Below are 15,962 nucleotides of genomic sequence, written 5' to 3' on the forward strand. Positions count from 1 at the left end.
TGTAATATATGTCATTTATTTATATGTAAATAGTATATTTAGTATAACAGTTTTTAAAATAAATAGTTATCAATAAATACTTTAAAAAGATTTTTCATTTGCCAATAAAATATCTTGAATATAAATATATTATAAATCTTCTCGTTCATAAGCTAAAACTGGAGAAAGCCACATTTCAACTTCTTTTAAAGACATTTTTTTTCTTATTGCGTAGTCTTTAACCTAAAAGAAATGAAATGTATAATAGATTTAAATTTAAATTTTTTACGGACACCGTTAAAAAAAGATCTTTGGCATATAGTTTTAGAATTAGGCATTTTGCAAAACTTTGTTTAAGGGTGAACAAAAAACTATTTGTTTAAGGGTGTAGAGAAAACCATTTAATTAAAAAAAAAATAACGTTGATATTGAAAAGTCTATACTTGAAATTGTGCTAACACCAGAGACAAACGGTGTTTTTGAGCCAATCTCATGACCTCAACTACTTAGGAGAGCCAAATAGATTATTATAACTCTTTTTAAAGAAATGTTGCTGTTCTGGTAACCTACGGAAATAAAATAGATGTTGATGGTAATCAAACATTTGCGACGTGTTACACTTAATGACCTGAAAACGAGTAGCAATCGTAGAGACTGACTGTCAGCACACAACGTAAATATAAAATATGTATGGAATTGCAAATGAAGTGGCATTATAAAACATAATTTGGTGTCTCCATATTAAAATTTTAAGACTATTTTAACTGTTCATTTTTCAGTTTATAATAAAAAAAAGTTGATGTTAAATGAATATATTACTAAAAACATAATTATATGTTTGTAGTAATATTAACATATTCATTTAACAAACAACATTGCCAAACTAAAAGAAAAACATTTTGGCACGCAAGTTTATGACAGCATTTAACTATAATGTAATGTAATTTATTAAAAATTATGTAAATTGTTTTTAATTACTCAAGTTCTACCTTAAATAAAGATATTTTTCATTATATGGACCTAGAAAACAAATTTTTCGAGCAAGGTACCACATGCTAAATACCTCAAGAAACAAGGGCTATATTGAGATCTAAGTTTCTAGGTCGCATTATTTCACAAAAACCAGGTCAGGTTTTAGGATCATTACTGCTCCACACCATGCTGCCTTTTAGAGTGTGCTTTTTTAGGTTAAGGCTAGGAGAACTAACTTCGACTTAAATATCCCCTGCCTTGGGGCTCTTGGTTGAGTAAAGGCTAGAGATGGTGTCTCGATAAAACGACGATTCCTTATTAATATTATCATCTACAATATAGAGCTTGACAGACCTTGAACTATACTGAGAAAATTAGTTATGACACCAAACCGTCTAATAATAAGTCTACTATTTCTAAATATTTTCAACACAATATTTATAAAGTAGAATTTTTTAATTTTTCATTTCATTAAATACATTACTAAACTAAATTAAATTACTGAACTTGAAAAATAAGCTTGACTTGAACAAAGTAAACATATTTCATACCAAAATCTAACATCAGATCAACAGAAGAATTTCAGACTTATATTAAATGGTAATGTAGCACTTTAAAAAAGTTAAAATTTACTTCACTCAGGTTTTTTGTTGGAGGACCATATTCATTTTGTGCTTATAAAGCACAATACAATAAAAAAATTAAACTTCACGGTAGCAAACTTGATTTAATTATAAACATATCAATACCATTAAATGTCTAATTGGTATACAATAAAAACCGGCTGGGGCAATTTAATTTCTATTATCTGACTGGGGTGATTGTGTGTCAGACAGATTACTGTATCAGAATAAGCTTAAACTTGGTGACTGTATTCTTGCTGAGAGTGCTGAATCATATCACTTATTGCTGTTATTCGATAATTATTGTATTTTTTTATGTAAAATATTATGATTGTATCTTTAGGTTATAGATTTAATAATTTGCTGAATAAAGGCTTCTATAGCAGCTTGAGTTTTAATTTACTACACAGAGGACTTGATATTAAAAATTGCTATTGCAGCAAATTAAAAATCATAGTTTTTACAAGACTATAAATATCTGGTGGTAAAATCTAGACAGTTTTCTAATGTTCCTATTCATAATGTTTGTGAATAGAGGAGTTTAATGTATAAAATGTTTTCCGTTAAATATAAGACTGTAAGGATCACTCATTTTATTAGATAATACCATGTTAAATATAAATGCTTTTGATCATTTTAATATGAATGTAGTTGATTAATTTAAATGTATATAAATCAGGGTAGCCAGTAAAATTTCATGTTCATTTTCAATGACTTTTTCCAAACATTTAACAATTTCCCTGATTTTCTGATGAAAAAATTTATCAAAACTTACATACAAAGCAACAAAAAATCTCAATAGCGCTTTACCTTTACCCCAAAAATACAAACTTACTTCAAAAGTGTTCTCATTGACTTTTAAATAATAATGTTATTATGAAACTTAAAAATAAATAAGATTGCAAAAATACATTTTTTACAATCTTATTTTGATTCTCAATTCAAATAATAACTTATAGTTTGCAACTTAATCAAAATTTCCTGAGTTTTGCAGGATGTCCAGGTTGCTGGCCTTCCTGATTATTTAATAAAAAATAAAAGTAAATTTATAGAGAGGCATTATATTACTATTTATATCTAAGTACACTTTAAAAGAGGATATAATACCCTTAAAATATAAATACACTTTAAAAGAGGATATAATAACATAAAAATATAAATACACTTTAAAAGAGGATAAAATACCCTTCTTTAAAGAGTATTTAGATTTTTAATCTGTAAATAGTAATATAATGCTTCTCTATAAATTTACTGTTATTATTTATAAAATAATCAGAGAGGCCAGCAACCTGGACATCTTGTAAAAGTCAGATTAATTAAAACTAATACTATTAGTTTGTCTATTGCCTACTTTAAAAATCTTTTCATAATCATTTAGTGCTTTTTTTACTGTAATAAACTCATTTTATTCCAACACAAGTGTAAAGTTTTTAGAATTACTTAATTTTTTTATAATGGTATAATTCTTCCAAAACGATACTAGGTGTCTCTAACCACTAAAGCTCGGATACAAAATTACTGCTACTAAAAATTTACTACTACTTAAAAATATTAAATTATCAGGGCCGACAACACCGGGGAGGCCAGGGGACACGTGCCCCCTCCCCCTCTTTTTTTCTAAAGGACCTTTTTTTTAAAAAAAAGAAGAAAATTCTAGATACAGAGAACTTGATGATTGGGCCCACCCACTTCGAAACCCGTGTCGTCGGCCCTGATTATGATATTGTTTTTTATTAAATTTTAAAATATTCTTAAAAGAAATATGAATTAAAAAAGCTTATAAGAATTTTTGTTGTTGTTGTTTTACAAGATCAATCTGAATAAAAAATTTGCAGAAGAACTTAAAATATATACATAAAAGTTTTGTGTTGTTAACAAAAAGATGCACAGAAACTCATTTATCTTTAAATACATTTAAAAAATTTTTAAATGAAAATCACAACTTCACACCAGGCTGGTTGTATTTCATTAACAACCTCAGTAATCATAAGCTTGAAGTCCTAATTGTTTTCAAAGCATTAGCATAGAAATTTTGATTAACAAAACCCCAAAATAAATTTTTTCATAAGCTGAGTACCATGTGGCAACATTCTGCTGAATAAATATGTTTTCCAAGTCTATATAATGGAAAATATGCCATGAAAGGTTTTCCAGCATATGTCCATAGTTATTACCAGTCAATGTAACTGTTTAACTGGCATTATTTCCAACAAAATATGAACCAATTACTCCTTTGGCTGATAAAGCATACCAGACAGTCACTTAATTTAAATAAAGAGTACATTCCTCTTTTACTTGTTGGTTACCAGATGTTCAAATACAACAATTTTGCTTATTCACACAGCCATCATAATGAAATGAGATATGCAGCAGAATCAAATCAGTTGCACAAAAATCTAATTTCTGAATCTATCTTTTGTGATGGTTTATTTCAAGAAGTTCTTGAAGTAACTGAACCTTGTATGTGTGTAACCAAGTATGTGTGAACCTTGTATGTGTGTAACCAAGGTTGGTTTTAAAATTTGTCTCATTGAAGTTGAAGATAATCCAAGTTGAAGCAATCGACGTCTAGCCAACTTGGATTTCATTGAGTACTTTCCTTCACTCTGGCAATTTTTGCTGCTGACCGAACTATTCAATCACACATGCAAAATATCTAGAATTAATGTGATGCAGAACCAATTCCATTATTTACTAAGAAGAAGCGAGCCTGTCATCTCTTCGATTGCTTTCAGGAACCCCAAGACATTTTGTGGTCCTAACCTTAATCCTGATGTACAGGACCTCCTCAGAGAAGATGAATAGTTTTTTTTTTCTTAATAAATGTTATCTTTTCAAATTTAAACTTTTTCATGTAAAAATTCACTTATCAGTATATATTATCAGGGATTACATATTAATGCTTAATAAATAAGGTAAATATTTTTTTCACGTGAAAAATATTTTTAGAATAATTTCTAGAATCTAAAAATTAAAAAAAATTGCATTGAAAATTCAAGGGAGGAGGGTGAGGGAAGAGGGGGTAAGGGGAGGGGTCTACAACTTGAAAATTTTTTAATTACCCACTTTTTAAGTTTGTTTTTGAATTGGAAGAATAATTTAATAAAAACGTTTATTACTTTACAAAATTTTGAGTTTTGGCCGCTTTTTGATCATTTCACTTCACTGTGGGACTGTGTAAACTCACTATGGATTTTTTGGCACTCTAGCGTATATGTAACTTTGACCATCTCACTATAACAATATAACAAGTAACTATTATAATATCTTGGCAAAAGTTGTTGATTTACTTTTTTTTTTTTAAAGTTAAAAAAAAAAGTTATAAAAGTAATTTTTAGAATTCAGTCAATCATTTTCATTCATTTATTAAATCTTTGAGTAATTACTTCAAAATGTGATTTTTTTGTTTTGTTTTTCAATTGTAGTATAACTTAACATAAGTATAAGAAACTTGATTTTAAAAGGTCAATAAGAAAAAATGACAAAAAAGCTGTTTGACCAGTTACTATTAGATATTACTGATACACACACAGATATATATATATATATATATGTATACATACATATATATATATATATATATATATATATATATATATATATATATATATATGTGTGTGTGTGTGTGTGTGTGTGTGTGTGTGTGTGTGTGTGTGTGTGTGTATATATATATATATATATATATATATATATATATATATATATATATATATATATATATATATCTTAACTGGTTGTCAGAAAGTTTCTTGCGCATTTTGTTGACAAAAAGTAAAAATTAAAATGCAAGACCGGAATTTTTTTTTTTATTACTTGATAGACTGCCTGCCCCAACCAAACCCTCAGTCGATGTAGCAGCACTCCCTTGTGAGTCAGGGTATAAGATAGTCGATGTACCAACATCCACGCATGATTTATAGTAAAAAAAATATTTTATTAAAAAAAAACAAAAAAAAAACATTGTTTATATTATTAAAAACATACAGAATGTTTGTAAAAACATTCTGGTCAATTAAATTTGCGTTTTTGCAGTTTTTTTAAAAAACGATTAATTTGTAATTAAATTAATGGTTTTAACTTTCTGACAACACAGAAATGTTGGACGAAAGTCAAAAGTAATTCAAAGTGACGTATTTGTTGGCATAAGAATCATTGTTACTCCCAAATGCAACAATTTATATAGTAATATATATAGTAATCAGAGATGGAAAAAGTATAAAGAAAAATTGTACTCAAATAAAAGTATTGTTACTTGAGTGAAACTTTACTTAAATACAAGTAAAAGTTACCGGTCGAAGAAATTAGTCAAGTAAAGGTAAAAAGTAGCTAATTAAATGTAGTAAAAGTTACTGCGCAAAAATAACATAGTCTATTCTTTTCTGTATAAATTTAAACTATAAACTTTTTGTTAAGTTTGAGAAGCAGTTTGTTTTCAAAGTTGGCCGATTTTATTCTTGCTCGCGTTGCAGTAAATAAGAGTCCAGCACTGCTGAATAGATGCTCACAGGCAGCAGAGGCAGGAAGACCAGTGTTCAGTTTAAGAGAAAGGTTTTTGATGCTTGGAAATAAGTTCAACAAATCCATTTTGTTCGAACTGCAAGCAAGGTACCCATCAACCTCCCCTGTACCTTGCGATCTTCTCGATTTCATTGATGAGAAGAAATCTTCTTTATCTGATGAAAGTTGCCCAACCTGTTCCATTTGTCAATGCGTTGGTCAATGTGTTGTCTCACATAGACCAGACCTGTTTAAAAACAAAACAATACATATTGTATTTTTAGCAATGCAAAGATTCATTTTACTTAAACAATGATGGATGATTAAGCAGTAAAAAAGTAGACAAGATTACTCTATGACATTAAAAAAAAAACAGATTACACTATGACATAAAAAAACAGATTACACTATGACATAAAAAAACAGATTACTCTATGACATTAAAAAAAAAACAGATTACACTATGACATAAAAAAAAACAGATTACACTATGACATAAAAAAACAGATTACTCTATGACATAAAAAAAAAACAGATTACACTATGACATAAAAAAAAACAGATTACACTATGACATAAAAAAAAACAGATTACACTATGACATAAAAAAACAGATTACACTATGACATAAAAAAACAGATTACACTATGACATAAAAAAACAGATTACACTATGACATAAAAAAACAGATTACACTATGACATAAAAAAACAGATTACACTATGACATAAAAAAACAGATTACTCTATGACATAAAAAAAAAAACAGATTACTCTATGACATAAAAAAAAACAGATTACACTATGACATAAAAAAAAACAGATTACACTATGACATAAAAAAAAACAGATTACACTATGACATAAAAAAAAACAGATTACACTATGACATAAAAAAACAGATTACACTATGACATAAAAAAACAGATTACACTATGACATAAAAAAACAGATTACACTATGACATAAAAAAACAGATTACACTATGACATAAAAAAACAGATTACTCTATGACATAAAAAAAAAAACAGATTACTCTATGACATAAAAAAAAACAGATTACACTATGACATAAAAAAAAACAGATTACACTATGACATAAAAAAAAACAGATTACACTATGACATAAAAAAAAACAGATTACACTATGACATAAAAAAACAGATTACACTATGACATAAAAAAACAGATTACACTATGACATAAAAAAACAGATTACACTATGACATAAAAAAACAGATTACACTATGACATAAAAAAACAGATTACTCTATGACATAAAAAAAAAAACAGATTACACTATGACATAAAAAAAAACAGATTACACTATGACATAAAAAAAAACAGATTACACTATGACATAAAAAAAAACAGATTACACTATGACATAAAAAAAAACAGATTACACTATGACATAAAAAAAAACAGATTACACTATGACATAAAAAAAAACAGATTACACTATGACATAAAAAAAAACAGATTACACTATGACATAAAAAAACAGATTACACTATGACATAAAAAAACAGATTACACTATGACATAAAAAAACAAATTACACTATGACATAAAAAAACAGATTACACTATGACATAAAAAAACAGATTACTCTATGACATAAAAAAAAAAACAGATTACACTATGACATAAAAAAAAACAGATTACACTATGACATAAAAAAAAAGGAAATCATATCTGCTCCTATAATTTCAGTCCTTTCAGTCCAGGTGTTTTTAAACTTTCTAAACTTTAAGTTTAAAAACACCTGGACACTATCCTGAATTACTTTAATAAGGGGCAATCACATTTTGGATGTCTCAAGGCAGCTGAACTTTGTTTGTAACTAAAAGATCACTGGCAGGAGCCATCCCAAGTGTGTGCTGGTCTCAAACTGAAGAATGTCCATTGCTTTCATACGGAATATTGCACTTGTATGAAACAACAGGTTTCATACAAGTGCAATATTCCATCAGGAAAACAATTTTAACCGGATTCAACCTGTAGGACCCACAACAAATGCAAATTTATAGACATTTCTTGCACAAAGAGGTGTGAAATAAATAATTAAAAAATATGGGAAGAGGAACTTCAAGTAATTATTTCAATCAGTATTATTTTATACTTATTTAATTACACTGATTAAATTAAATAAAAAAACTCACATTTTTACTTTGAATTCTTCACACACATTTCCGATAGTATTGGGGCCTTTTTCTTGAAGATCCTAAAGGTTCTCTCCACTGCCATGTATGACAAGTTTTACCTAATCTGATTTGACCTGATGAGCTGGAACTTACATTTCTCTTAAACAGTTTCTGCTGCCAAGTATGACAGACCTGTCTTGTTCCACATTACTTGGCATTTCCCAAAGACAGCTCAAGATAGCCTTTTGTATGTGTCATTGTTTTTTTCTGCCGAGGCAGCATCAGTTGTGGCGACTAAATTTAACAAGTGGTATGCACACCTTTGATGTGGAGGAAGCTGGTACTCAAAACCACTGTCCTTTTCCAGAATGTCAAACATACAAGGTACTCAGATTCGGATTCTTAGCAAGAATCTTGCTCTGATTCCAACTATGCCTCCTGATTTTGGCTTTTCTCACCAAGAACGCTGAATACTTTAATAAAGTTTGAGCCGCTGTCTGTTGTGGTTCTCACCACTTTTCCCCTTATTCTGTATTTACAATGAATGTCATCAAGAGTGCCTGCCAGGACATCAAAGGTGTGTGACCTCCTCAATCTCTGGCAAGCAAGTGTGGCGGATCTCCTTTCCAAGGTTTCCTCATCAATCCAATGAGCTGTCACCCCTATGAAACTTTGCTGGTGTGCAGACCAGAAATCAGTAGTTGTTGCAACATACCCAACTTTACTGAGGATTGAGAACAAAGTCTTCTTTAACTGGCAGCATCATCAATTCTGATCCGAAGAGACGGTCTGTATATAAATTTGCAATGCGGATTTAGTGTATGTAAATTTTTTTAAAAAGCAGATTGTTCAACCAAAGAAAATTGATGAAGACCGTCACAAATAAATTGGATCATGCTTGTCAACTTTTTCCTGTGACAAACGTTTGTTGACCTCATAGCAAACGTGTCACTTATTTTTTCTTGCTTTGCTGGAATTTTTGGTGGTTTCAGGTTTCACTTCCTTGTTGTCACAAAATCACTTCATCTTTGATGGATGTTTTCTCTGAAAAAAATACTTGTCATTATTTTAACCAATGTCATATTCACTTAACATGCTAAATTCAAAATGTTTGTGTGAAACCTTTTAACACTAAATATTATTAGTGTTAAAAGTGTTAAAATATTATAAAAGTATACAATTAATATTAAATTACATCAACATGCTTTGAGGTAATTTAATATTAGAGGTAGAGGTTTGAGGTAGAGTTTTTATATGCTGCTATTTCAGTCAACTTGGGCAAATACAGTTTACACTGCATGATAAAGCTGTTGCCTTTCTTGCACTTGAAGTCAAAGTGGTCGCTTAAATATGGCCACAGGTTTGCGTTAGTTGCAATTCCAATTCAGCTGGGTTTGCATCTGATTTGAATGCAATGATTATTTCTTTACTCGTTACTTAAACTTGATAGAAAACGAACATCCAGTTTGTTAACTTTTTGTTGACCAAAAAATCAATGTTTGGTTAAAGATTAAAAAAAAAATTTTTTGTACTGAAAATTTTTTCTATGGTTGTAAAAAGTGAAAAGAAACCAAGCTAAAGCAGTTGAAAGTCGTTATGAGCTCAACAATTTTTTTTAAACAATTTAAAAGTGTCATGTTTATTAAAGTGAGCAAAACTCAAAAAAACAAAAAAAAAGAAAACTATATATATTTTGAACTATTATATTTAAATTGATATTTTTAAGTGTGCGTTTATTAATAAAAATTATACAATTTTAAAATATGTCATTATATAATATTCATCTCATCATTTAAAGCATGTTATTTCTTCCATCGTGCTAAAATAAGGCATAATTATATAAAAACTATAACTATATAATTAATTGAAAATGACAACTTTTTATATTCATGTTTTTTAGAATACTTGTAATATACTTTTTTTACATTTTGTCTGTAGTTTAAAGTACAAAATGTAAACATAGTAAAACTTCAATTTCAAATTTTTCTTTTAAATTTCTAATTAGAACGATTAAAGAACGATTATAAATTCGAAATGTCAGCAGTGCACGTGTTTGATGTCTTTATAAATTCATTTAAAACATTAATGAAAACTATAAGGAACAAAGTTATAAAACATATATATATATATATATATATATATATATATATATATATATATATATATATATATATATATATATATATATATAAATATAAACAAATATTTTTTATCAACTAAAAAAAAATTAAATTATAGTATTTGTGAAATTAAAGAATACATAATAAAATTTTTTACTTAGTAACGCATATGATTTCAAATGTAGAGAAGTACAGTGGTGGCCAAAAGTCCTGGAACAATATATTTTATGTTATGAAATCAATATATTTGTGTGAAAAACAATTTATTAGTACATTTTTTTATTTTTTTCAATAAAATAAGTGTTTATAACAATTTTAAAGATGATAGGTACATGCACATACATGATAAAAGTTCAATATTTAATGGAAGCATAGTTATTGTCAATTACCATTTGGATACATTTCGGCATGCTGTTAACAAGTTTTGTACAATAGTCTGGTGTAATTTCATGGATCCACACTGATTTGATTGCTTCAACTAAATCATTATAGGATCTAGGCTTTTTGGCAGCAACTTTTACTTTCATAATATGCCAACAATTTTCAATAACATTAAGATCTGGTAATGACCCAGGCCAATTTTCAAGGGTTTGAATTCCTTCATCAGCAAACCACTTCTTTACAATTTTGGCTGTGTGGCATGGTGCACCATCCTGTTGGAAATAAGTGCAGTTCAAGATCTGCATGAAAGGTGGCAACTTCTCCTTCATAACATCCAAATAGACTTTGCTGTTTATTGTGGTATTCTTGGGCATTATCCATAATGGCCCATGTCCTTTGGCAGAAATAGCACCCCAAACCATACAAGGCACAGGAGCCTTGACACTGCTAACTGTATAATTTGGCATATATCTACAGTTTTTTGGTCTTCTTACAAAGTTGTTTGTAATATTAAATTGTTTAATACATGTTTCATCAGAAAAAAGAACTTTAGACCAATTTTCTCCAGTCCAATTTTTGTAGCGCTGACAAAACGTTTTTCGATCTTTTAGGATTTTAATGATAAAAAAGGTTTTTTTGCTAACTTGCATGCCTTCATTTGAAATCAACCAAAAGCCTTCTTCTAACTGTTTGGTCACTTACTTTTTTCTCAATAAAAATTTCTTTTGAAATCTTGTGTGCAGATAGCTGTGGATTTGCATGGCTGATCCGGCCAATAAGTTTATCAGTTCTTGAGGTGGTTGCTCTGGGCCTGCCTGATCTCATCTTTGAAGTAAAATTTAATTGGGGCTCTTCTTTATGCCTTTTTAAAGTTCTACTTACAGTTGATAATGAGCAACCAAGCTTTTCAGATATTTCTCTTTGAACTAAACCTTGTTCATATAATGCAGCAATATACAAATATGTAACTATAAACATATTGCTATGTAAAAACAAAAGCATCAAACTTTCAAAATTTATACTTTAGATCAAAAATAAATTTTTTTGGTCGTTAAATGTTTTGTTCCAAGACTTTTGGCCACCACTGTACAATACTTTAGAAAAAAAATTAAAAGTAAAAGTACACATTTAAAAAAAAACACTTAAAAATTAGAAATTCACAAAATAACTACTCAATTACAGTAATGTGAATGAGTAATGTAATTCATTACTTTCCACCTCTGGCAGTAATATATATATATATATATATATATATATATATATATATATATATATATATATATATATATATATATATATATATATATATATATATATGTTTGTATATATATATACATACATGTATAAACACAAAATGAGTTAAGAAATGAGAAAAAACATTTACCTGATCCAAACAGATTTTACCGGTTGCAAAATATGTTGACTTTGGATGAGCAAAATAAAGACCACAAACAGAAGCAGCAGGATCCATAGCAATAGATTCAGTTAATTTTACACCTATAAACTCTTCAACCTTTGCTAACTTCCACATGGTTAGCTTTTCCAAATGGTCAGGCTGACTTGGATAACCTGGAGCTGGCCTTATACCCTAAAAGTACAAATTTCATTTCAACAATACTTTAAATAGTCTTTAAATATGTGTAGAACAAGCTAAGTAAAACTTACAACATATTTAACTTGATGAAGCTGTGTTGCACTTAAATTTTCATCTTGGCAATAACCCCATAGTTCCGTTCGAACCATTTCATGAAGTTTTTCTGCAAAAGCCTGAATATTTAAAAAGGATTGATTTCAATCACACAGAAAATATGCGTCAGTGATTTTTTATATTTCTGAGAAAACAAACCTTTAAACTGATGAAATACTATTTTTCTAAGAACGAGAAAAGAAACAATGAAAGAGGATAGAGAACAGCCCCTAAACTTGTACCCTATAGGAAAGTATCTAGCTAAAGGTAAACATTTACTTTAAATATATGATTTTTTTAAACTAAAAAAAACTAAGTATAACCCATACAATCTAAGTATATTATATGTATTAACAAGGTAAAAACAAGAAATCTGCAAACATATGATCTGTAACTTGAGATTAGACTAAATTCATGTTTTGTCTTTATTTTTTCAAAACAACACATAATAAATAATTATTATATGTAAGGTAAAACTGTTAGAAATTATTTGCGAGAGAAGTTTTTAAGAAAGTATATTTTTTAAAAAGCAGAAAAAAAATTCAATAATACAATTTTGAGCAAAAGCTGATGAAATAAATAAAGTTTACAAGAGAATCCAAACTGAGATGTAATATAAAGATTTCAAAGAGGTAAACGAGGTAGAGGTTAAACCTGTGGAAGAAAAAAGTAACTGTATGAAACAGAGCTAAAACTTGTTTTTGAAAGTAAATTTCCAAATTTTTTTTTAGAAAAACTCTAGACTTATTGATCAATTTTCAGGAGAATTTAAATTGGGTAAGCCAATCTTACAGAGTGTTAGCCAGCCCTATACCACAGCGTATAACACTGAATTCCTGATGGGTTTAAGGTATCCAAAATTCAATATCTTTTTTTTTGTGTTGAAGTGATAGGACAATTTTAATAAAAGTTCCCAATATTTTGTAGAACAATAACAATAAATATTTCAAATATCACAATAACACTGTAAAAAATATATTCCTGACAAACACCCTGTCATACTGACACCAAAAGCAAAAAAGTCTGAAGAATAAAACTTTTATTTTATTAAAATAAAAAAACAAAAACAGCAACAAGTATAGAACTTTTGTGAAATGGAAGATTAAACTAAAAATTGTTTCTAAAAAAAAACTGAAAACTTCTTTGTAAAAGATTCTTTTGAATTTTGTACAATTGACCCATAAACATTTCAAATTGTTTACATGTTTACATGTAGTGCAAATTTATAAGACTCAAAAAAGACATAAAATATGTAAACAATACAGCTAAACATTTTTTTTAAAATATTAATTCACCTCCTTAAAGTTGAGAAGGCCACTACAGACAAGGAGACTACTTAATTGTGATTATTACCCTCTCTCAACTCTATAACTCTGAAACACGAACCTTGACAAACATGGCCGCTGCGCAGAGAAACAAGTTAAGTGCGGTACTACCAGGGAAGTGGTAAGGATTGAACTCTGAAACTCTTACTTATGAATCGAGCACTCTACCACTACACTACTACTGCATTTCATTTTAACTTAATTTCATTTTAACATCTAAAAAAACACATAAATATGTAAACATTACAGCTAAATATTTCATTTTAACATCTAAAAATATTCAAAAACAACTTTAAAAACAACAAACATTTTTAGATTTTACAGTGCATTAAGTATTTTATTTTATTTTTTTTTAATAACGTTTTATTGTTTATTGATATTGATTATTGAAACAACTGTATGTTGTTTATTAAATTGTTTAGAGCTGTTGTTAACAGGGATTTTTTTAGATCATGCTAACGTATTAAGGGTGTTATAGGTGTTAAAAGAATGTAAACGGATTAAATAAAGAAACTAAGGTAAAAGTAAATATTTTATTTTTTCAAAATACAGTTAAAAGAGAATTATAAGAACTTTTTAGTTATAATCAAAATGTTTCCACAAATAATTTTTAATTTTAAAATAAAAGGAGAATATACCTCTGCGATGCGGTCTGCGATTGCTTTTACCATAATTGAACTATAGTCATCAAAGTTTTCTTTGTAACTAAAAAATAAATTAAAAGTTGTAAAATACTTTACTCATATTTCTTTTTTCCTCTTCATTTAAACAAGTTAAAGTTTTTCTTTTCTTTTTCATTTAAGCAAGTTAATATTTCTTTTTTCTTTTTTATTTAAGCAAGTTAATATATACTTTTAGACTTTAATTAACAAACTTCTAATATTTCATCTTGAGTCCAACAATATACTTTCTGACAATAAATTAGGATTTTGATTGATCAAAATAATTTATGCAATTTATTTTAAATATTATATATATATATATTTTTTAGTTACTATGTTGCTTCAAGAAGACCTAAGGGACTTATCACAGAGCACCATGGACAAGCACTTAACTAAGTAGTTTATGCCTTCTTTCTTAAAATTTAAAGATTGCAACATTAAAATGGAATTTGATGAAATTTTAAACAATAAATTCTGCTACCTAGCTAATTGGATCTACCTAAAATATTGGATCTACCTAGGAAGCTGATTCTTTGTAAATAAATTCTTGTTTGAACCTCCTTGTGAAAAGCTACAAAAACATATCTGTTTCTTCCTATTGAAGATATAGCTCTAAAACCCAGTTTAATGGTTCTGGGACTGGCTGGTATTAAGGTATTTAGAATTCTATGGCTCATAAAGAGAATGTTTTAGTAGAGAGATTTATCATAATACTAAAGTAGATAAAAAGTAAATTTGAAGAAAACCTACAAAAAAGGAGATAAATGAGCATTTAAAAATTATTTTTGCACAATCTTTGGCAAGAATCTATATTCTAAAAAATACTTCTGTCATTTTGAAGTTATATGTTAAATAAAAAACCTTATTTAAAGGGGTGTAAATTTTACACTGGTTTTAAACAAGATTCAACAAGATTTTTGAAAACTGAAATCAACCTGATGAGTTTTGGTCCTGTTATATCTATAACTTATATAGTAACAATATAAATGCATTTAAATTTGTAAAATCTAATAATGTGTTGTAATGAAAAAAATAATATGAAATATTTTTTTTTGTTGATGAGCAGACAAAAAATTTTGATGACTAGATGCTAAGAAAAGAATTTAAACAGTCAACGCCAATCATAAGCATTCCAGCAGTCGCATGGTGAGGCTGGGGCTTCGGTCATTTCCTAACAGTGTCATGAAGTTTTTGTGTGAGCATCTTACAGAAATTAGATGGAAAAAAAAGATTTTACATAAAATAATTTTAAGACTTTTCCAAATATTTCTAATAATAGGCGGAATAACATAAGAATTACTGACATTTATTTTATTTCCAGAACATCAGCAGCAATTGCAACCAGCATGTATTAAAAAAATTAAAAAAAAATTAGGATATCATTTTAGATATATTTTTTGTTCTAAACCACATTGTGTTGGACCATGGCCTAACAAAATTTACAGCTAGTATCATAGATGTTCAGTTACAGCACAATTGTATCATAGATGTTCAGTTACAGCAACATTGTTTTCAACTCAAAAAAAAGTACACATAAAATAAAAAATATACAAACTTGGCACTCATTTAT

General features: G+C 28.1%; 1 protein-coding gene across 1 annotated transcript in view; it reads right to left on the bottom strand.

Annotated features, from left to right (window-relative positions):
* LOC100204966 (methionine synthase) overlaps nt 1–15,962 on the bottom strand; it is a 72,573-nt gene continuing 56,611 nt past the window's right edge. Inside the window, exons 32-35 of the mRNA XM_065806142.1 lie at nt 14,369–14,435; nt 12,384–12,485; nt 12,103–12,306; nt 1–222 (exon numbers count right to left, since the gene is read on the bottom strand). Coding sequence (XP_065662214.1) covers nt 130–222; nt 12,103–12,306; nt 12,384–12,485; nt 14,369–14,435 — 466 coding nt within the window. The 3' untranslated portion in view covers nt 1–129. The remainder of the gene's footprint in view (nt 223–12,102; nt 12,307–12,383; nt 12,486–14,368; nt 14,436–15,962) is intronic.

Source organism: Hydra vulgaris, chromosome 09, assembly GCF_038396675.1.
Source record: "Hydra vulgaris chromosome 09, alternate assembly HydraT2T_AEP".
Taxonomy (NCBI): domain Eukaryota; kingdom Metazoa; phylum Cnidaria; class Hydrozoa; order Anthoathecata; family Hydridae; genus Hydra; species Hydra vulgaris.